Genomic DNA, 24,688 nt, shown 5'->3' on the forward strand with positions numbered 1-24,688 from the left:
ACAGCTGGCACTCAGCTGTACAACAATGAACACATCGACACCCCCTGACATCCCCCTCTCCAGGGCTCTCTCAATCATGTACACACACATGTTATTGTTATTTTATAGCCAAAGTCTCCTCCATAAAACATCAAACCAGATGAGAGTACAATAGACATACATTTACAGTAGACCCACACAGTACTTAATTGCACATCCAGCAAGACTCTAATTCAACTTACAGACACGCTGCAGGTAGAATAAAGTGGTGGTGTTACTGTTAATGCAACTACTGCTGTGTCATACAAACCCAGGTGCATCTGCACACAGGTACATGCACGCATACAAATAAAATGCCACATGTGCACACACATAAAAGGCACGCACACATGCTCCTCACCATGACCAGTGGTGTCAGGCCTACGTAGTCTCTCTGGGTGGTATAGATCTTCATGATGCCAACATCCTTAATGTGTCCTGTTTCCAAATGCCATGTGATCATCTGGCTCTCTAATTGTTGCTCAGTCAACTCCTTGGTCTCAAAGTCAAGCTGCAAGACCTCCAACAGACCCCTGTCATTCCAGAAATACAGTTACATTCACATTCTTCATCCTACTGATATTCCCTGTACCATTCAACACAATGTGTCACAGCTCATGAATGGACATGAATACAATAATCCAGATGTATGCTGCAATCAAGAAAAACAAGACCCTCTTATATCTAACATGCACATTCAAACCCACAGTGTTATTATAAAATGATCATAATCTGACCTTTAACCTTGCTTATAGTGTATGTAATACAGAGATGGGAAACTGGTGGCGGGGGAGGGGAAGGGTGTTCAGAACACTCTGTTTGGTCAAGCAGTTGCTAGACAACAGATGTGTGGATGTCCTGAGTGGTTGTCCTTGGTGCTGTCAGTAGGATACTGTGTTGGTTTACTGTGTTGTATTATTCACTGTCTCCCTCCCTCTTGCTCTCTTCATCTTCTCTCCTCAATATCTCCCTCCTTCCTCATCTGTCCATTTGTCTCCTCCATCTCTTCACCATCTCTAGTCCATCTCTCTTTCATTCTCGGATCAGGCCCGCAGATCAATCCCCCTCCCCAAACTTATTTCAGCCTCTTCAGCTTAGACCTCGAGATAGCTTTGCTCTACATACATGTATACTTATTCATCAATAAAAGAGTTTGGACAGGAACATTTTCACCATATTCCACTCAATTACTTCAGCACAGGAATTGAGGAGAAAGAGGTGGTAATTCCCCCTCTTTTTCCTAGAAACCCTCTATGGGGGCTTTGGGGGTCGTAGCTTGTAAATCTGTGGTCTTATCATCAGTTTCAGAGTGCTGTGGTGGGTAGGGGGGTCACTTCTGTCGACCCCTCTGGGTGTTCACTGGTCTGTTCACTGGTTAATACCACTGCCAGGACTTGGAATATCTGCACTCCTTATCTGGCCCGGAATGTGCCAGCCAGCGGTTAAGCCCGGATAACGCACTGAGGATTACTGATGATTACAGATAAGTGGGCCGGACAGGCGGCACGCTGAGCCGGGTTGGAGCGTGTGTGTGTGTGTGTGTGGTTGTCTAAGGGGGATGGTATGTGCTAGGAGGTTGCTGGGCAGAGGTGTGTTTTTCCATCTGGATCAGGAAGTGTTGTGATAGCACCACATAATTGTCCATGTTGACATCATTGACTCTGTGCTGACTAGTGGTGGCTATTCAGCAGCCTGATGGTCTGGGGGTAGAAGCTTTTGGCCAGTCTTACAGTTTCTGCCAAGATGTTCCTATACTGCCCGCGTATAAGTGATGGAAAAGGGAAGAACAGGGCATGGCCCGGGTGGCTGGGGAACCTGATGATCTTCTTGGCCTTCCTGCAACATGTGGTGTTGTAGGTGTCGTGGAGGGCAGGCAGTGTGCATCCAATGGTGCGTTCGGCTGAGCGTACCGTACCACCCTCTTTAGCGCCTTGCGGTCACTGGCGGTGGAGTTGCCGTACAAGGATGCGATGCAGCCTGACACTTCCTGCAGCCTATGCTCTCAATGGTGCTCCTGTAGAACACTGTGATGGCCCTCGAGGACAGACCAGATTTCTTCAGCATCTTGAGGTGCCGTGTGGTTTAGCCATTTCACCTCAACGGAAATGTGTACACCGAGGAACTTTAAGATTTTGACCATCTCCAATGCGGTCCCGTTGATAAGGATGCTCCTTTGATTTGCTGATGTTGAGGGAGAGGTTGTTTACCTGTCACCACCCCGTCAGTGAAATCATGGAGAAATATTCTAGACTGTTCATATCAACACAGTTGATCCCTCCCCCACTGCGATAGACAGGAGGATTACTAACGTTATTACTGATATCATGATAATCTCAAAGAGCCTTACAAACAACTGATTGACATTGACATCTACTGTATGTTATTCCTTGTAGTTACAGAGCAGGTTTACCAGACACAGATTAGTGCTACAGTCTATTTCTCCATTGAGGAATGCTTTTTAGTCCAGGACTAGGCTTGATCTCTGTCCCGGAAACTGGCCCATATTCCATGAGATTATAACTAGGACCCAGAGTTTTTCCTGATCACATGACCTGACCAGGGAAAACTCTGGGCCCAATTTACGTATAACATATCTTATAGAAACCAGGGAAATAAGTGCCTTAAGCAAATATCAGTGCAGCTGTACCACATCTATCAGTTCAAAAAGTACTGAATTAGTCACTTCAGTTTATTTACAAGGAGAGTGATTAATCACAATGTAACAGATCTGATTCACACAATAAACGGCTGTCTGCACAGCTGCTGGGACCACACCAACAAGGCAACTGATGAAATTAATTTGTTTTTTCCCTCGATCAAGTCCTAGAATTGCAATCTGTTCTTCTTCCTGATATTTTAACGAAGAGAATTCTGAGAATCTGGAAAGCTATAAGAAACAACCTGTTTGTTTCTTCTACCCTTCTCTTCTGACAAATATGCTATACATCAATAATCTCACACTTCTCATACCAGTAAGAACATGACAAAGGAAGGCCATTAGTAAGATTTAAGAGAGCCTACAAAACTCAAGATGTTTGAGGAAAATGAAGGGCTACACACCTTTTCCCGGGATTGGTGGTCTTCCTCTGACACACGACAGAGATGGAATTTGCGCCCCTTCTGCCAGGCTCCAGGGCGATGTCCCATAAGGCTGAGTCACTGGGCCTCGCTGTACTGAACGACATGCCCTTCCTCACTGTGGCTCTGGAACACATAGATACACACAGGTCAGTTAACACACACATACACACAGGTCAGTTAACACACACGCATAGGTCAGTTAACACACACACACACACAGGTCAGTTAATACACACACAAAGTTCAATTTACACACACATACACACACATAGGTCAGTTGACACACGCATACACACACACAGGTCAGTTAATACACACACAAAGTTCAGTTTACACACACATACACACACACACACACACAGGTCAGTTAATACACACACATAGGTCAGTTAACACACACACACACACACACACATGGCAGTTAATACACACATGATGAATATGATATATCGGGGGACAACATTCAGATAATGATGATTGAGGACAAAATACAGATGATGATGTGGGGGCAACATTCAGATGATGATGTGGGGACAACATTCAGATGATGATAATGGGGAGACCAAATGTAGATGATGATGATGATGGGGGACAATATTCAGATGATGATGATGATGTGGGCACAACATTCAGATGATGATGATGGGGGACAACATTCAGATGATGATGATGGGGGACAACATTCAGATGATGATGACAGGGGGACAAAATTCAGATGATGATGATGGGAGGACAACATTCAGATGATGATGATGGGGGACAACATTCAGATGATGATGATGGGGGACAACATTCAGATGATGATGATGGGGGACAACATTCAGATGATGATGGGGGACAACATTCAGATGATGATGATAATGGGGGACAACATTCAGATGATGATGATGATGGGGGCACAACATTCCGATGATGATGACGGGGGGAGAAAAGTCAGATGATGATGGGGGGACAGAATTCAGATGATGATGATGGGGCACAACATTCCAATGATGATGACGGGGGGACAGAATTCAGATGATGATGATGATGGGGCACAACATTCAGATGATGATGATGGGGACACAACATTCCGATGATGATGACGGGGAGAAAAGTCAGATGATGATGGGGGGGGGACAGAATTCAGATGATGATGATGGGGCACAACATTCCAATGATGATGACGGGGGGACAGAATTCAGATGATGATCATGGAGACAACGTTCATATAATGATGATGATGGTGGGACAACATTCAGATGATTTTGATGGGGGACAACATTCAGATGATTTTGATGGGGGACAGCATTCAGATGTGGCACAACATTCAGATGATGATGATGGGGGACAACATTCAGATGTGGCACAACATTCAGATGATGATGATGGGGGACAGCATTCAGATGTGGCACAACATTCAGATGTGGCACAACATTCAGATGATGATGATGGGGGACAGCATTCAGATGTGGCACAACATTCAGATGATGATGATGGGGGACAACATTCAGATGTGGCACAACATTCAGATGATGATGATGGGGGACAACATTCAGATGTGGCACAACATTCAGATGATGATGATGGGGGACAACATTCAGATGATTTTGATGGGGGACAACATTCAGATGTGGCACAACATTCAGATGATGATGATGGGGGACAACATTCAGATGATGATGATGGGGGACAACATTCAGATGTGGCACAACATTCAGATAGATGATGATGATGGGGGACAACATTCAGATGTGGCACAACATTCAGATGATGGGGGACAACATTCAGATGTGGCACAACATTCAGAAGATGATGATGGGGGACAACATTCAGATGTGGCACAACATTCAGATGATGATGATGGGGGACAACATTCAGATGTGGCACAACATTCAGATGATGGGGGACAACATTCAGATGTGGCACAACATTCAGATGTGGCACACCATTCAGATGACGGGGGACAACATTCAGATGTGGCACAACATTCAGATGATGGGGGACAACATTCAGATGTGGCACAACATTCAGATGATGATGATGGGGGACAACATTCAGATGAAGATGATGGGGGACAACATTCAGATGAAGATGATGATGTAGGGACAACATTCAGATGATGATGATGGGGCACAACATTCAGATGATGATGATGTAGGGACAACATTCAGATGATGATGTGGGGAAAACATTCATAAGATGCTGATGATCATGTGGGTACAAAATGAACATGTTGATTATGTGGGGGGCAACATTCAGATGAAGATGATGATGTAGGGACAATATTCAGATGATGATGATGGGGCACAACAGTCAGATGATGAGGATGGGGGGACAGAATTCAGATGATGATGATGGGGGACAACATTTAGATGTGGCACAACATTCAGATGATGATGATGGGGGACAACATTCAGATGTGGCACAACATTCAGATGATGATGATGGGGGACAACATTCAGATGTGGCACAACATTCAGATGATGATGATGGGGGACAACATTCAGATGAGGCACAACATTCAGATGATGATGATGGGGGACAACATTTAGATGATTTTGATGGGGGACAACATTCAGATGTGGCACAACATTCAGATGATGATGATGGGGGACAACATTCAGATGATTTTGATGGGGGACAACATTCAGATGTGGCACAACATTCAGATGATGATGATGGGGGACAACATTCAGATTAAGATGATGGGGCACAACATTCAGATGATGATGATGGGGGACAACATTCAGATTAAGATGATGGGGCACAACATTCAGATGATGATGATGGGGGACAACATTCAGATGAAGATGATGATGGGGCACAACATTCAGATGATGATGTGGGGAAAACATTCATAAGATGATGATGATCATGTGGGTACAAAATGAACATGTTGATTATGTGGGGGGCAACATTCAGATGAAGATGATGATGATGGGGCACAACAGTCAGATGATGATGATGGGGCACAACAGTCAGATGATGATGATGGGGCACAACAGTCAGATGATGATGATGGGGCACAACAGTCAGATGATGATGATGGGGCACAACAGTCAGATGATGATGATGGGGGACAGAATTCAGATGATGATGATGGGGGACAACATTTAGATGACGATGATTGGGGACAACATATAGATGATGATGATGGGGCACAACAGTCAGATGATGATGATTGGGGACAACATATAGATGATGATGATGGGGGTCAACATTCAGATGATTATGATAGGGGGACAACATCAGAATAATTAGAGTCACTATTAAGTGATAACCCAGTGGCTTAAAGTCCCACCACGCATCCAGACAGACAACTCTTAATCTCCACGCACACTGACAAGTAAGCTTTATAAATATAATAACAGAGATTTCAGTGCAGTGGATTAGACACACACACACACACACACACACACACACACACACACACACACACACACACACACACACACACACACACACACACACACACACACACACACACACACACACACACACACACACACACACACCCCCTTGTCCCGTCAGACTGCTGGGGCGTGTGATTCAGTCATACTCACACAGACTGGTGCTCAGTGACAGCTGACAGTCTGATCAATACTAACCCAGGCAGATCTGTATCGAGTTCTGGGTCAGGAGCCAGACTAAATCACTCTCAGCTAGGTTCACTGAGGCAAGGCCAACATTAGAGCCAAGCAATCCACCAACCAAACATATCGTTACTCCTGCTATGATAAATGAGGACCTTCTTTTTATCTCAATTTAATGGGCCAGTATCAGGAACGAGAAGTGATTCAGACCAACAGTGACTAATTTGCCTGAGGAGGAATATAGCGATGAGGGGCAAAGCCTGATGACAACAGTCTATTTTCAGCCTGGCTGGATTAGTAAACAGTCCAAGTATGAGATCAGGAAGGGGAAAGGAAAATAAAAGTCAAAGAGGAGGTTGATTAAATAAATCCTTGCCTGAGATGACGTTGAAAAGGGGTTTTCCGGTTCCGGTTGGAGCGAGCGGTCGCATTCGCACTTCGCTCTGCAGGTTGTATAACTTTTTCATTACATTTCATTATAGTACAACGGTTGATTTGTCTAATCTTAGCAATTCTTCTTAGCTAGCTACATAGCCGTCCTTGTATCAGAGATAATTGCATAATTATCGTATTTCGTCGCCCTAACGTAGCCTTCACTGCTATTCGCCCAGGAGCTAGCTAACGCTAGCTAACGCACACAGATTAGCATCACTGTAGTGCTATTCACTCAACTGTACGACTTGATTAGTTTACTGTTAGCTAGCTACATAATCTTAGCCATTCTTCTTAGCTAGCTACATAGCCGTCCTTGTATCAGAGATAATTGCATAATTATCGTATTTCGTATTTCGTCGCCCTAACGTAGCCTTCACTGCTATTCGCCCAGGAGCTAGCAACGCTAGCTAACGACACAGATTAGCATCACTGTAGTGCTATTCACTCAACTGTACGACTTGATTAGTTCAGTGTTAGCTAGCTACATAGCTGTCTTTGTTTCCAAGATAATTGTGTAGTTTAGTGTGTAGCCTGGGAGTGATTATCTTAATTCACTGAGGTTCGCTAGCCAGCTATTGTCGTTCTTTTAACTCAACGTAACGTAAACAACACTGCTAGCTAGCCAGCTAGCCCCGAATAGCAGCACTGTAGAAATTATTACACTCAACGGAACGACTTGATTAGTGTAGTGTCAACAACGCAGCTACTGCCAGCTAGCCTACTTTAGCAGTACTGTATCATTTTAATCATTTTAGTCAATAAGATTCTTGCTACGTAAGCCTAACTTTCTGAACATTCGAGACGTGTAGTCCGCTTGTCATTCCAATTTCCTTGCATTAGCGTAGCCTTTTCTGTAGCCTGTCAACTATGTGTCTGTCTATCCCTGTTCTCTCCTCTGCACAGACCATACAAACGCTCCACATAAGTGGCCGCGACCACCCTAACCTGGTGGTCCCAGCGCGTACGACCCACGTGGAGTTCCAGGTCTCCGGTAGCCTCTGGAACTGCCAATCTGCGGCCAACAAGGCAGAGTTCATCTCAGCCTATGCCTCCTCCAGTCCCTTGACTTCTTGGCACTGACGGAAACATGGATCACCACAGATAACACTGCTACTCCTACTGCTCTCTCCTCGTCCGCCCACGTGTTCTCGCACACCCCGAGAGCTTCTGGTCAGCGGGGTGGTGGCACCGATCCTCATCTCTCCCAAGTGGTCTTTCTTTCTCCCCTTACCCATCTGTCTATTGCCTCCTTTGAATTCCATGCTGTCACAGTTACCAGCCCTTTCAAGCTTAACATCCTTATCATTTATCGCCCTCCAGGTTCCCTTGGAGAGTTCATCAATGAGCTTGATGCCTTGATAAGCTCCTTTCCTGAGGACGGCTCACCTCTCACAGTTCTGGGCGACTTTAACCTCCCCACGTCTACCTTTGACTCATTCCTCTCTGCCTCCTTCTTTCCACTCCTCTCCTCTTTGACCTCACCCTCTCACCTTCCCCCTACTCACAAGGCAGGCAATACGCTTGACCTCATCTTTACTAGATGCTGTTCTTCCACTAACCTCATTGCAACTCCTCCAAGTCTCCGACCACTACCTTGTATCCTTTTCCCTCTCGCTCTCATCCAACACTTCCCACACTGCCCCTACTCGGATGGTATCGCGCCGTCCCAACCTTCGCTCTCTCTCCCCGCTACTCTCTCCTCCTCTTCCATCCTATCTTCTCTTCCCTCTGCTCAAACTTTCTCCAACCTATCTCCTGATTCTGCCTCCTCAACCCTCCTCTCCTCCCTTACTGCATCCTTTGACTCCCTATGTCCCCTATCCTCCAGGCCGGCTCGGTCCTCCCCTCCCGCTCCGTGGCTCGACGACTCATTGCGAGCTCACAGAACAGGGCTCCGGGCAGCCGAGCGGAAATGGAGGAAAACTCGCCTCCTGCGGACCTGGCATCCTTTCACTCCCTCCTCTCTACATTTTCCTCCTCTGTCTCTGCTGCTAAAGCCACTTTCTACCATTCTAAGTTCCAAGCATCTGCCTCTAACCCTAGGAAGCTCTTTGCCACCTTCTCCTCCCTCCTGAATCCTCCCCCCTCCCTCCTCCTCTCTGCAGATGACTTCGTCAACCATTTTGAAAAGAAGGTCGATGACATCCGATCCTCGTTTGCTAAGTCAAACGACACCGCTGGTTCTGCTCACACTGCCCTACCCTATGCTCTGACCTCTTTCTCCCCTCTCTCTCCAGATGAAATCTCGCGTCTTGTGACGGCCGGCCGCCCAACAACCTGCCCGCTTGACCCTATCCCCTCCTCTCTTCTCCAGACCATTTCCGGAGACCTTCTCCCTTACCTCACCTCGCTCATCAACTCATCCCTGACCGCTGGCTACGTCCCTCCCGTCTTCAAGAGAGCGAGAGTTGCACCCCTTCTGAAAAAAAAACCTACACTCGATCCCTCCGATGTCAACAACTACAGACCAGTATCCCTTCTCTCTTTTTCTCTCCAAAACTCTTGAGCGTGCCGTCCTTGGCCAGCTCTACCGCTATCTCTCTCAGAATGACCTTCTTGATCCAAACCAGTCAGGTTTCAAGACTAGTCATTCAACTGAGACTGCTCTTCTCTGTATCACGGAGGCGCTCCGCACTGCTAAAGCTAACTCTCTCTCCTCTGCTCTCATCCTTCTAGACCTATCGGCTGCCTTCGATACTGTGAACCATCAGATCCTCCTCTCCACCCTCTCCGAGTTGGGCATCTCCGGCGCGGCCCACGCTTGATTGCGTCCTACCTGACAGGTCGCTCCTACCAGGTGGCGTGGCGAGAATCTGTCTCCTCACCACGCGCTCTCACCACTGGTGTCCCCCAGGGCTCTGTTCTAGGCCCTCTTATTCTCGCTATACACCAAGTCACTTGGCTCTGTCATAACCTCACATGGTCTCTCCTATCATTGCTATGCAGACGACACACAATTAATCTTCTCCTTTCCCCCTTCTGATGACCAGGTGGCGAATCGCATCTCTGCATGTCTGGCAGACATATCAGTGTGGATGACGGATCACCACCTCAAGCTGAACCTCAGCAAGACGGAGCTCCTCTTCCTCCCGGGGAAGGACTGCCCGTTCCATGATCTCGCCATCACGGTTGACAACTCCATTGTGTCCTCCTCCCAGAGCGCTAAGAACCTTGGCGTGATCCTGACAACACCCTGACGTTCTCAACTAACATCAAGGCGGTGTCCCGTTCCTGTAGGTTCATGCTCTACAACATCCGCAGAGTACGACCCTGCCTCACACAGGAAGCGGCGCAGGTCCTAATCCAGGCACTTGTCATCTCCCGTCTTGATTACTGCAACTCGCTGTTGGCTGGGCTCCTGCCTGTGCCATTAAACCCCTACAACTCATCCAGAACGCCGCAGCCCGTCTGGTGTTCAACCTTCCCAAGTTCTCTCACGTCACCCCGCTCCTCCGCTCTCTCCACTGGCTTCCAGTTGAAGCTCGCATCCGCTACAAGACCATGGTGCTCGCCTACGGAGCTGTGAGGGGAACGGCACCTCAGTACCTCCAGGCTCTGATCAGGCCCTACACCCAAACAAGGGCACTGCGTTCATCCACCTCTGGCCTGCTCGCCTCCCTACCACTGAGGAAGTACAGTTCCCGCTCAGCCCAGTCAAAACTGTTCGCTGCTCTGGCCCCCAATGGTGGAACAAACTCCCTCACGACGCCAGGACAGCGGAGTCAATCACCACCTTCCGGAGACACCTGAAACCCCACCTCTTCAAGGAATACCTAGGATAGGGTAAGTAAGGGTAGGTAATCCTTCTCCCCCAACAAGATTTAGATGCAAGTGGCTGTTCCACTGGTTGTCATAAGGTGTATGCACCAATTTGTAAGTCGCTCTGGATAAGAGCGTCTGCTAAATGACTTAAATGTAAATGTAAATGTAATATGAAGAGAAACTTGTCTGTGTGACTTCCTCAAAGTCAACTCATCATCATTTCATTCATAGTCTTTTACAGCTCCCCTTTTCATCTACTACCTTCACATCTCACACCTTTACAATATATTTAGTTGGGAACTGCCAACAGGCTATCAGCTAAATAAACTGCCGGTCGGAGACCTCCTGAACCTCCTCTCAGGCACAGCACAAACTCATCATCAAAATACCACTTTTCAAAATACACAAAGTTATCATCCCCTGGCCTGAATTTGACAAAGTATTCATTTGTTTGGACCAACCAATCACATTTGTTCAGGCAAAAGACAGGGCTGCCTGAAATGTCCTTAAATTACCCGCAATACTGTGGTGCAAATGAAATTACTTGTGTAAAATGAACAGCCATGCAACAGTCCCATTTTTACTCCCCACAAGTAATTTTAAGTGTAATATTATATGCTGATATATGCTGTATATGCTGATATTGTACAGTGGGAGTTTTCATAGAAAGAAAGACTGACAGGGATGGCCATTTTGGACAGAGCTCTGGCTCTGAGGTAGAGCAGCAAAGATGCTTAGTGTAATTGAGAGCCTTGTTCCAATGACTGTGGGACTGGGACCCCCGTCAAACACACATGCACACACTCACTCACATATGGCCGCACGCACACACACAAACTCACATTAAAGTCCAGGAGGCAGTAATGGAGCCATGGTCAGATCATCTCTCAACCAAAGGGTTAACCTCTCGAGTCATTTTCAATCAGGACAGGGATTATCTGCCATAAACCTGGGGGTTTGTACTCAATATTGGGCCTGGAGGAGTGAAGTAGAGCATGGATTTTCCCCCAGGAAGAATCACTCATCTCTGAGCCAAACCAAGCCAGGCCAGGCCGGGCCAGCCTGCACATGGCCTTAAACACGGGCTCAGTCCCTCCCCTTTCTAAATCTCAGTATGGGGCTATGATTTACAATGGGCCTCAAGCACAGAGGCCTAAAAGCATCTGTAGTGGGTCAATGAATTTGGGAAGTTCAGGGGGCATAGAGATTATTCTCTCAAATAAATATAATATCAAGGCCATGAGAGTTTAAGAGTCTTTCACCAAAGTCTCCTCAATGCTAGTCCAGGTCAGTTTTGTATATTTTTAGTTATTTATTAGGGGTCCCCATTAGCTACTGCCAAGGCAGCAGTTACTCTTCCTGTGGTCCAAACACATTAACGCACTTACATCACACATAAAAAGAACAGTATCACATCATACACCACCAAATATCTACAATACAAACATGTAGAATTCCACCGTACAACAATATTACAATGTGTGTATGTGTGTGTCTGTACCTGTGTGTGTGTCTCTTCACAGTCCCCACTGTTCCATAAGGTGTATTTACAGTGCATTTGGAAAGTATTCAGACCCCTCAACTTCTTCCACATTTTAATACGTTACAGCCTTATTCAAAAATGTATTAAATTAATGTTTTTCCTCATCAATCTACACACAATACCCCATAACGACAAAGATAAAACAGGTTTATATAATTTTGCAAATGTATAGAAATTAAAAAACAGAAATACCTTATTTACATAACTATTTGAACCCTTTGCTATGAGACTTGAAATTGAGCTCAGGTGCATCCTGTTTCAATTGATCATTCTTGAGATGTTTCTACAACTTGATTGGAGTCCATCTGTTGTAAATTCAATTGATTGGAAATGTTTTGGAAAGGCACGCCCCTGTCTGTATAAGGTCCCACAATTGACAGTGCATGTCAGAGCAAAAACAAAGCCATGAGGTCGAAGGAATTGTCCGTAGAGCTCTGAGACAGGATTGTGTTAACTAGGGTATTTTCACCTCTGGATGAAAAGCGTGCCCAAAGTAAACTGCCTGCTACTCAGGCCCAAGAGCTAGGAATGCATATAATTGGTAGATCTGGATAGACAACACTCTAAAGTGTCCAAATCTTGTAAAATAATGTCTGTGAGTATAACAGAACTTATTTGGCAGGCAAAAACCTGAGACAAATCCATCCAGGAAGTGGGATTTTTTGCATGTTTGTAGTTTCCTAATGAACGCCATTACAGTATCAATTGATTTAAGACTCAAATTGCACTTCCTATGGCTTCCACTAGATGTCAACTGTCTTTAGAAATTGTTTCAGGCATGTATGCTGAAAAATGAGGGAGTAAGACCACTCTAAATGACTGGACCCTACAGTATCCCATAGATTTTTCATGTGCACGACTGAGAGCGAGCCTTTTTTGTTTACCTTTTATATTGATTATTGCCCAGTTGAAATATTATTGATTATTTAGGCTAAAAACAACCTGAGGATTGATTATAAACATAGTTTGACATGTTTCTACGAACTTTGCGGATATTAATTGGATTTTTCATCTGCCTGTTGTGACTGCATTTGAGCCTATGGATTACTGAACAAAACGCACAAACAAAACAGAGGCTTTTGGATATAAAGAGGAAATTTATCGAACAAAACAAACATTTATTGAGTAAATGGGAGTCTTGTGAGTGCAACCATAAGAAGATCATCAAAGGTAAGTGATTAATTGTATTGTTATTTCTGACTTGTGTAACTCCTCTACTTGGCTGGTAACTGTTTGTAATGATTTGTCTGCTGGGCGCTGTTCTCAGATAATCGCATGGTATGCTTTCTCCGTAAAGCCTTTTTGAAATGGTTGGATTAACAAGAAGTTAGTCTTTAAACCGATGTACAACACTTGTATGTTTTATGAATTTTTATAATGAGTATTTCTGTTTTTTAATTTGGCGCTCTGCAATTTCACTGGATGTTGGCCAGGTGGGACGCTACCCACGTCCCCTAGTGAGGTTAAGGTACAGATCTGTGGAAGTGTACTAAAACATTTCTTCAGCTTTAAAGGTCCTAAAGAACACAGTGGCCTCCATCATTCTTAAATGGAAGAAGACTGGAACCAACATGACTTTTCCTAGAATTGGCTGCCCGGCCAAACTGAGCAATCGGGGGAGAAGGGCCTTGGTCAGAGAGGCGACCAAGAACCCATGGTCACTCTGACAGAGCTCCAGAGTTCCTCTGTGGCGATGGGAGAACCATCCAGAAGGACAACCATCTCTGCAGCACTGCACCAATCAGGCATTTACAGTAGAGTGGCCAGATGGAAGCCACTCCTCAGTAAAAGGCACATGACAGCCAGCTTGGAGTTTGCCAAAATGCACCTAAAGACTTTCAGACCATGAGATACAAGATTTTCAGGTCTGATGAAACCAAGAATACCAAGTGTCACGTCTAGAGGAAGCCTGGCAACATCCCTACGGTGAAGTATGGTGGTGGCAGCATCATGCTGTGGGGATGTTTTTCAGCGTCAGGCACTGGGAGACAAGTCAGGATCTAGGGCAAGATGAACGGAGCAATGTACAGAGAGATCCTTGATGAAAACCTGCTCCAGAGCGCTCAGGACCTCAGACTGGGGCGAATGTTCTCCTTCCAACAGGACAATGAGACTAAGCACACAGCCAAGACAACACAGGAGTGGCTTCAGGACAAGTCTCTGAATGTCCTTGAGTGCCCCAGCCAGAGCCAGGACTTGAACCCAATCAAACATCTCTGGAGAGACCTGAAAATAGCTGTGCCGCGACGCTCCCCATCCAACCTGACAGAGCTTGAGAAATCTGCAGAGAAGAATGGGGGAAACTCCCCAAAACAGGTGTGCCAAGCTTGTAGCGTCATACCCAAGAAGACTCAAGGCAGTAATCGCTGCCAAAGGTGCTTCAATAAAGTACTGAGTAAACGTTCTGAATACTTATGTATAAATGTGATATTTCCATTTAATTTGCTTTGTCATTATGGGGTATTGTGTGTAGATTGATGAGAGGGGGGACCTATGTAACGGGAATGTAGTAGGAGATGTTTTTCACAATTTTCAATTAATATTCATGCACAGCCCTACCAATCAGGTGCACTCCAGCTGTCCTTGTCATGCGCGCTCCTTGTGTTTGGTAGAATTAACTTCATTTATTCTCTTCAAAAACGGCAAACTCATTATCACATTTCCATGGATTGACATAAGGTAATTGACTCCCAGAATCATAAAGGTATATGTTTTAACCACTAACTGAAAAAACCCTCTTGAAACAAATTGTGTCAAACCACCCAATTATAACAGCATGATTCATCAACAGAAATACAACTTCAGGTAAGATACTGTCCCAATCACAGCCAGTTGTGATACAGCCTGGATTCAAACCAGGGTGTCTTTAGTGACACCTCCAGCGCTGAGATGCAGTGCCTTAGACCCCTGCGCCACTTGGGAGCCCCAATTCATGCACTTATCAGGAGAACATCCCTGGTCTTCCCTACTGGCTCTGATCTGGTGGACTCACTAAACACACATGCTTCATTTGTAAAGACGTCTGAGTGTTGGAGTGTGCCCGTGGCCATCAGTAAATAAAAAAAAATAAAGAAAATGATGCCGTCTGGTTCCACTCTCAAATAGGTCCGTGGTTGCAAAAGGCATCAGTGTCTTAACAGAGCGATTTGCCAAGGCAGAATACTCTGAGCGCAGCGCAGCCATATCCAGAAATCTGGTAGTGGCTTCTGATTCAATTCCATTTTCACAGAACTGCTTGTTCAGATATCGGTAAGCGGACTGGAGGCCGGGCATGAAAGGGATAACGAATCCAGATGTTTGTGTGGTCCGTTTTGGGAAAGTCTCCGTGTAAATGCACACCCAGCTCACTCAGGTGCTTCACTATATCATATTTGACATTGTCCGTAAGCTTGAGTTCTTTTGCACACAAACAATCATACAATGATGGAAAGACCTGGTGGTGTCCTTGTTAATGCAGACAGAGAACAGCTCCAAATGTTTAATCATAGCCTCAATTTTATCCCACACATTGAATATAGTTGTGGAGAGTCCCTGTAATCCTAGATTCAGATCACTCAGGCAAGCAAAAACATCACCCAGATAGGCCACTCGTGTGAGAAACTCGTTATATTGCAAGCAGTCAGACAAGTGAAAATTATGGTCAGTAAAGAACTTTAAGCTCATCTCTCAATAAACATTTTTTTGTCAATACTTTGCCCCTTGATAACCAGCGCACTTCTGTATGTTGTAAAAGTGTTACATGGTCGCTGCCCATATCATTGGATAGTGCAGAAAATACACGAGAGTTCAGGGACCTTGCTTTAACAAAGTTAACCATTTTCACAGTAGTGTCCAAAACGTCTTTCAAGATATCAGGCATTCCCTTGGCAGCAGGAGCCTCTCGGTGGATGCTGCAGTGTACCCAACTGCTTGCATGCGTGTTACCACTCCACAATGTCTTCCTGTCATGGCTTTTGCGCCATCAGTACAGATACCAACACATCTTGACCACCAATGTCCATTTGATGTCACAAAGCTGTCCAGTAAAAATATCCAACAAATATTACAACAAATATGATGGCTGAACTCAAATGTGCTGGTTGATAAAATAGCTGTATTTATGGGAAAGATTTTTGAAAAGGGTATTTTGTTCTTAAATAATATTTTAATTGTAATGGTAGTTACAATTTACAATATTCATGGAGTTATCAGAATGGTACGGGAAGGTCTGCTCAATCCAAGAGTACAACCGATTGATTACAGCATTGCCCCAGAAATGGAGGAGGCGGGTGGCAACGGGAGGAGGTAGGGAACTGGTCTGTCTGCCCAATGTAAAGGGTCAAGACTGCCGGAGGAATAGAAATAGCATAAATAGGAAAGTATACCAGTTTCATTTGAGGACCAGGATGTTGACAACTGTGACATACAGATTGCAAAATAGTCTGGAAGAGATTTTTGATGTACCGATTCCATGGTACAGGGTGTATGAGTTGATATATAAAACAACACAAGATTCAAGACTTTGTGCTTTTCAGTTAAAATGATTATATAGAATTCTTGCCACCACCAAAATGTTGAATATTTGAGGCATAAAATCATTGAAGCTCTGCAGATTTTGTTGTGAGGATACAGAATCAATAGTCCATTTATTTTGGTATTGCCGTCAGGTAGCCTGTTTCTGGTCTCAGGTTCAGGAATGGCTGAGAATTCATAGCATTGATCTAAAATTGACCCTAGAAATAGTACTGTTTGGAGATCTGGAGAGACCGGGTCAGTCAATTACTAATATACTAATACTCCTAGTAAAATTATTTATCTTCAACACACAATCTGTAGATACATTAAACATCATAGCATAGTTGAAAGATATATGTTGCGTAGAAACACGAAGTGGGTGGCCAGCAGAGATAGATGGGATGGGCTGAGGGAAGCTGAGGGTTGGTATGTGGAATTGGAGACAAGTGGGAGTGGAGTTGATGTGTGAGAGAGAGATTGATGGTCAAAAGATAAAGGAGAAAAAAAAATAAAAGTACATTTGAATGACACTAAGTGGCAGTGTTTTTACAACGAATGTCGGTTTGCCTGAGGCTGATGCCGTGCAGGTGTTTGTACACATGCATATACACACACTCTCATTCAAATAAACGCATACAAGAACACGCACATACATGTAATAGTGCCAGATATGCACACAAACATTTAAAGTTGGCATTGCTGTTATGATTTCAGTTGTCCTTGTCCTTTTTTTGCATTGTTGTTAGCTGTTTTCTTGTCTTTTCCTTTTTTCTCTTTAGTTCATTCTCTTGGTTGTTGGTGCATTGGGGGGTTCTTGGGGGTGGGGAATGGAATTCATTGTATTTTTTTCCGGGGGGGGGGTCGAATGGTTGAGGGACAGCTATTGGGGAACTGTGGGGGGATCTTGTAACTGAGGGTTACATTTTTGAAAGTAGAGCTGACGTGTGTCTCTATGGATGCGGGCCTTACTAAATGGACAGTTAGAAAATGTGAAGGACGTTCATTTTTAATTTTTTAAGTAACATTTTTTAAATATATATATATTTTTAATGTGGATCACATTTTTATTTGGCTTACCCCGACGGCATTGTGCGTACCCCTGTTTGGGAATACCTGCTATAAGGAATTTGAAATTATTGTACTTTTACTTTGATACTTAAGTATATTTTAGCAATACCACTTACTTTTGATACTTAAGTATATTTAAAACCGAATACTTTTAGACTTTTACTCAAGTAGTATTTTAGTGTGTGACTTTCACTTTTACTTGAGTGATTTTCTATTAAGGTATCTTGTACCACTGCTCATAGGGAGCATTTCAAGACTGGTGATGGACTCCCAGGAGGCCCAGAGACAGATGAGCTGGGGGAAATGTTGAGCCAGCAACCCCTGGAAGGTATCCTCGATGATGACAATTTGGACAGTTCAGATGGGGGACTGTTCCAATCCTCATTTGGTAGGACACATTCATTCAACATGTGCAATCCCCGGACTCCAGGGAACATGTAATGTGTCAGTTATCTCTTGCACTCACATAATAAGAATTATGTAATGAACTCAACTCTTGAAGAAATAATGTTCTCTAATGCAGCAATGCAATCATTTTCTAGAGGCAGATTATCACCATAGCTTAGAGGAGATAATGCAGGATGAAGGTCAGCCTACTACATCTGCAGCAGCCAGGAGGGAAGATTGTGTGAGAATGCATGACAAACTGACCATGGAATTTCATGAGCACAAACTAATGTATTTAAAAGAAGAGCATGATATGAAGATGCTAATCCTTCATGTTGTGTTGGTTATGAAGGAGGAGAGAAACAGGAAGCAGCAGCAGTACCAATGTTCTTCTCAAACCAGCACCAGTTCGGGGTCCCGATATTTCCATTTGTGAATTAAAAACCTTTTTGTTACCAATCCATGTCTACGGTTTGCTTCAATCACCTGAGCTATCTTTGTTGTGAGAAGTGCTGCATAGCAAAAGAATCTCTGCAGGCTCGTCCATTTCTGTCATTGTCTGCCTCAAACATTGGAACATCTGGGTCATCCTCATCTTCAATGCAAGGATCTAGGCAGCCATGCTGTTTGAGGTAATTGTGAAGCACTGCTGTTGCAATTATTACAATGCAGCATCATCTTGGTTAAAAGCGTAATGTGCTTCTTACACAGGACATTACTCTTCCATACACCAAGCATGTGCTCCAATATACCTCTGGTGCGGATATGAGCTTGGTTGTACCATTGTTGCTCAGGTCCTATTGCATGAAGATAGGGAGTGAACAAGAAGTTGGACTGTGCATACCCACTGTCACCAAGTAAGATTCCACTATGTTGTCCACCTTCAAGCTGAGCATACAAAGAGGAATCCTTGAGTCATGAGTTGCACCTTTCCAAAATGCACCAATGTTGGAGAACTGCACACACTTTTTACATTTATTGAGAACCAGTTTTTGCAATTCCTGTACTCCTCAGCATCTGCTGTAGAGAGAAACTTGATGGGAATATGACATCCATCTATACAACCAATGACTCCATGGAAGTTCCCATATTCATAGAACTCTACCTTGTAGTTGGCTCAGGCAGCAGCATCAGGGAACTTGGTATAATTGTCATTCAGTTCACATATAGCTTGCAGACTTTGTGGACGATTATGCATTATGTTCATTTGCACCACACAAATCTCCTGTTTCAACAAGGGGATCAATACTTGTAGGGAAGGAGGGATGGACCTTCCCCAAAGAGACTTAGATAAAGCCTTGGCTCAAGAATTGTCTTTGTACATATGGAAATGGTCACAGAAATAGATTTTAGTCCAGGTAATCCATTTTCCTCCATTGCCAAGGTCAACCTTGGGGCCAACATCCATTAATCAGAAGTTAAACCTGCCTCTAGGCCAGGTTTAATTTAAGCCTTCACTTAGATCTAGATGAACTCTAAACGTCCTTCTGGAAATCAGATTTTAAAAAATCTAGACTAGTCCAAGTCTGACACTATTTTAAACCATGTCTGAGAAATGGCATTTCAGTTAGTCCAGTTTAAAAGTGCAATTTAGTCTAGGATTAAGCTTCATCTGTGTCTGAGAAACCGCTCCTAGAAGGCTTAACAAAATGACATACATTTGGAACCTTAAACAACTAAACACAACTCTACAACCGAAAAAAACAAACACTTATAGGTCCTTTTCTTGACTTACATTGCTCAAAACCACTTCTTAAAACTAGGCGAAACATGGCCAGACTGGGAGTTTGTTTTGTTGCTAGGAGCTCGTCCTTTGCATTATGGAACGTGCTGACTTCACTATGTCATTTTATCTTCTATGTTATCTGAGAAAATGGGTGTGCTACTTTGTCCCCTACACTTTGAGATATCAACGTATCAGAAGCTTTTCTGCTGTTTCTTCAAACAAAACGAGTGGAAGAGTGGAAAATGCAAACTTCCCCCTGATTGAAATTACTTTAAGGTATACTGATCTAAAACATTCCAATAAAAGCAACTTTATTCTGCTCTGTGATGTGCATCCAAGGCAACCAGTAGAGCTTTTGCAAAACAGACTGAATTGTGTGTTTGGCGCGATAAAGCTGCCTGCGTAATAAGTTAATTTTCACCATAAGGAGTCAGGCAGTTGTTAGTTATTTGTTTTCTTGCTCCATTAAATGTATGCATTATTTATGAACTAAAAAAATTCAGAGATCCCTTTTCAAACGTTAATGGGATGTTAAGATATGAAGGCTGCCGAATCCATTACCCAATTATTTCCCTGTCTATGGAAGACTGCCTTCAGAACTTCTTCCAGTCGGGAGTGAAGTAGACTGGGACTGGCACACGACAAGTCTGTAATCTGTGTAGGGAGCGGAACAACAAGACGACTTCCAGCCACACCAGCGTTCAACCGTCCCACAGCATGGCCTTGGTGACACGCCCTGGCGCCATTCAAGTGGCCTTAAGTTACAATTTAAATGCATGGAACTTATCCTTTGAGAAGAGCCCTTCTTATTCATCATGGTGATAGACTTTTTACACAAGGCCTAAAATGGCAATAAAAAACATTCTGTCTCTAATTTCTGACTACACACAATATTATTTTGTCCTCATATACACAAACAGGAAAAGAGGTTAACATTTGCTATGTGTTCTGAGAATGTTTTCATAATCCATACATAAATCCTATTTCTTAATTTTCTATTATTTATGGATTTATGTTTTGAGCCAGGGGCCAGCACATTATGGTAGCATGCGTCAAGGTAACAGAAAAGGCACAGTAAGACTTGCATTAGTACGACCACAACATATAAATTTACATTAAGCAAATAGGATGTAGAATGGATCCATTAGTGAGTTAGAGTGTATCAGTGCATGCAGAATATGTTCAGCACGTTTAGACAACACAAAACTTTACAATAGAATATATAGACAAAGTAAAAGGTTATATCAACACCATTATGTGCAAACTTCACAGCTAATGTATCAGACTTTCTGATTGTGACCTGGATATTCTAGCTATGGACTGAACAGACAGTATATCCAAGCAGTGATCTTACCTAGGGCTGTACAATTAATTGAATTCACATAGAAATTGCAATATTGACATGTGCAATATGCAAATCGCAAGAGATTCATATCGCATGCTATATTTTGACATTTTCATATCGCATGCAATATTTTCAAACGCTGCGTGTAATGTCAGTATTTATAGTTTACTCTGTTTTTTTCTCCTCTTGTGGCTGCATCCCACACATACCAAGCTCTGTCCCATCACTCAAACCCTGGAGTTACCTCTCACTGTTAGATCGACTATAAGTTTGCATGCTGTTCTGTTCGATCAATTGCAGTCAACAGATTGTTCCAAATGAGAACGATGCTGCTTTAACTTTAGCTTTTTAATATAAATCATTCTATTTCTATTATTTCAACTGTTCAACCATATGTTTTGATCTAAATCGCAAGTCAAATCGCAATTGCAATATTTGCTAAAAAAAAACACAATTCTATTTTTTCCCATATCGTGCAGCCCTACTCTTACCTAAGAGTGAAGCTCTCCACAGCAGACACACTGGACAGGAACACATAGAAGGTGGCCATGTCGGTGGTCCTCAGTGGTTTGGATGAGGTCTGGACCACCACGGCTCCCCCTAACCTCAGACGCAGGAACGTAGGGCTTCCAGATGGTGCCTTTAGGATGTTGACACTCCCTACTCTCCTCATGGGTATACCAGACCCCACTGGGCCGCCCCTCCCCACCCCCACATGCTGCAGGCTGTCCTGGGGAACACACTGGTCTGTCCAGTCCCGTCGGCTCTGGAAGTAGATCTCCACGGGGATACCCTGCACCTCTCCCTGTCTATCCCTGCTGTTGGAGCTGGAGGAGCGGCTGGTGGGGCTGAACCAGGCCGGGTCGGGCTTCAACTGGGCAACACAGAAACCCCCTGGCGACAGCAGGCATGCCCCCCGCACCTCCTGCGTCTCACAGAAGGCATACGCCGTCACACAGTGGGCCACCTCCTCCGTTCCCTTCCTCCCACCACTACCCACCTCCACCCCCTCCCCAGCCCTGCCCCCTCCAACGTCACCTCCATTGGCCATACTGGGCATGTGAAAGAGGATCCTGATAATGGGGGCAGAGGAGAGGACCTGGCGTGCCAGGATGACAGGGAGGATCCTGCGACTGCCAAGGAGCAGCTCTGGGCCGATGGGTCTCTCCACAGACAGGGAGCCGAAGGTGACATTGACGGCCGGCTGCAGGAGGCCCGCCCCAGGGTTGGTAATGAGGAAGGCCTGCCTCTGGGCTTGCAGGCTGGAGTTCCCCAGCAGCTCCTGGCTGTAGTCCCTCAACAGCAGGTGGTCTGCGTTGAGGATCTGGTAGCCAACTGAGGGGTAGACAGGGAAGGGAGCTTGGTTCTTGGTGTCCTTGAACAGTTCCTGGCAGTGCACACCTAGAGGATGAGATATGAAATACAGCTGTTAGCATAGAGCAAAAAGAAAGCACATAGCAAATGTATGTCTGTTTAAAGTATATAGTAGCATTATTATAGAATGGATTTTCTGAACATTTGGTTTAAAAATTGAATAATGGTGGATATAAAAAGCAATTCTAATGCACAGTGACCCGTGTTTATTCAGTGAATTCAGCGGAATCCTAGAAGAGATTACCAAGCTTTTCAGGGAAGGTTTGCTGAAAACCAATATTTACACCAGTCACTTATCACACTGAAAGTCCTAGCTAGCCCAATGCCCTCCTGCCTCACTATACAGTCCATCATGACACAGCCACACATAACACACACAACACATACACACATACATACACATTCCACAAACACATAATTTGCTGCTGCTACTCTGTTCTTTATTTACTCTTATTATTACCTATCCTGATGCCTAGTCACTTTACCATGCCTTCATATACATATTTACCTAAAATACCTTGTACCTCTGCACATTGTACTGGCACTCCCTGTATATAGCTTAACTTACGAGTATTTTATTTGATTAAAATCTGCATTGTTGGGAAGGGCTCGTAAACGAGCATTTCACAGTAAAGTCTACACCAGTTGAGTTCGGTGCATGTGGAAAAGACAAATCCAACCAATCCAGCACAATCCCTTTCATTGTAAACATCAACGAGAACAGGTTTGCAGCTTAACAGCAGAGCACTACAATATCAAGGCAATGTATGAAACAAATGTATGTAGGAAGTATTTTTCTGCCACAACTTCACTGGATATGTGTGTAATCCTGTTATAATACACAGGCTATTGTACCTTGTCTGAGCCCTACATTGCACAGTGTCTTCAGAAAACTACAGGGTAGCTACATTACACGGTAATTACAAAATACATACTGTTGAAGAAGAGAATGGCAACAGTTGTTCAAATACATAACATAACATGCAACAACTGTATAACATCCAACCTGGTGGACAATGTTGTGACAAATATATGCTCCAGCAGGAGTTGGACCCTTAAACGCTTTGGATGTACACAATACATATCCTGCTTTCAATAATGCACATACAGTATGAAAGCCCATGGGATACACAGCCTTATTATACACTGAGTGTACAAAACATTAGGACCACTTGCTCTTTCCATGACATAGACTGACCAGGTGAATCCAGGTGAATGCTATGATCCCTTATCGATGTCAAATCCACTTCAATCAGTGTAGATGAAGGGGAGAAGACAGGTTAAAGAAGGACATTTGAGCCTTAAGACAATTGAGACATGGATTGTGTACAGACAATCTAAGATGAGCTTGGGAAGGGCTTAATGCAATAATGGGAAGAGAGAGTAAAAGAGAGAACAATACAATTGCTGACTGTAAACGACCTTAACTGCTTTAATGGAAGATTTGACACTGTCGATTTTAAAGACGAACGTGAACAAATATGTGACAGCATCCCCAAATCCGTACCTGGCGGGGATACAGCCTGACAGGATGCTCTCTATTTTGCATCTGTAAAAGTGTGTGACTGTTTTAGGTGACAAGTCACATTTTTTCAGCCTCCTGAGGTGGAAGATGCACGCTGTCTGTGTGCGTGGACCATTTCAGTTTGTCCGTGATGTGTACGCCGAGGAATGTAAAACTTTCCACCTTCTCCACTACTGTCCCGTTGATGTGGATGGGGGGATGCTCCCTCTGCTGTTTCCTGAAGTCCACGATCATCTCCTTTGTTTTGTTGACGTTGAGAGGTTATTTTCCTGACACCACACTCCAAGGACCCTTGTGGGGCCGCAGTGTTTAGGATCAGCGGGTTGGAGATGTTTCCTACCCTCACCACCTGGGG

General features: G+C 44.2%; 1 protein-coding gene across 1 annotated transcript in view; it reads right to left on the reverse strand.

Moving 5' to 3' along the window:
- The window catches only part of LOC118388088 (transmembrane protein 132C-like), a 47,930-nt gene that overhangs the window by 19,335 nt on the left and 3,907 nt on the right, over positions 1 to 24,688 (reverse strand). The window contains exons 2-4 of the mRNA XM_035776944.2: positions 21,926 to 22,835; positions 3,079 to 3,222; positions 380 to 551 (exon numbers count right to left, since the gene is read on the reverse strand). Of these exons, the coding sequence (XP_035632837.1) occupies positions 380 to 551; positions 3,079 to 3,222; positions 21,926 to 22,835 (1,226 nt within the window). The remainder of the gene's footprint in view (positions 1 to 379; positions 552 to 3,078; positions 3,223 to 21,925; positions 22,836 to 24,688) is intronic.

Source organism: Oncorhynchus keta, chromosome 13 (genome assembly GCF_023373465.1).
Source record: "Oncorhynchus keta strain PuntledgeMale-10-30-2019 chromosome 13, Oket_V2, whole genome shotgun sequence".
In the NCBI taxonomy this organism is placed as follows: Eukaryota; Metazoa; Chordata; class Actinopteri; order Salmoniformes; family Salmonidae; genus Oncorhynchus; species Oncorhynchus keta.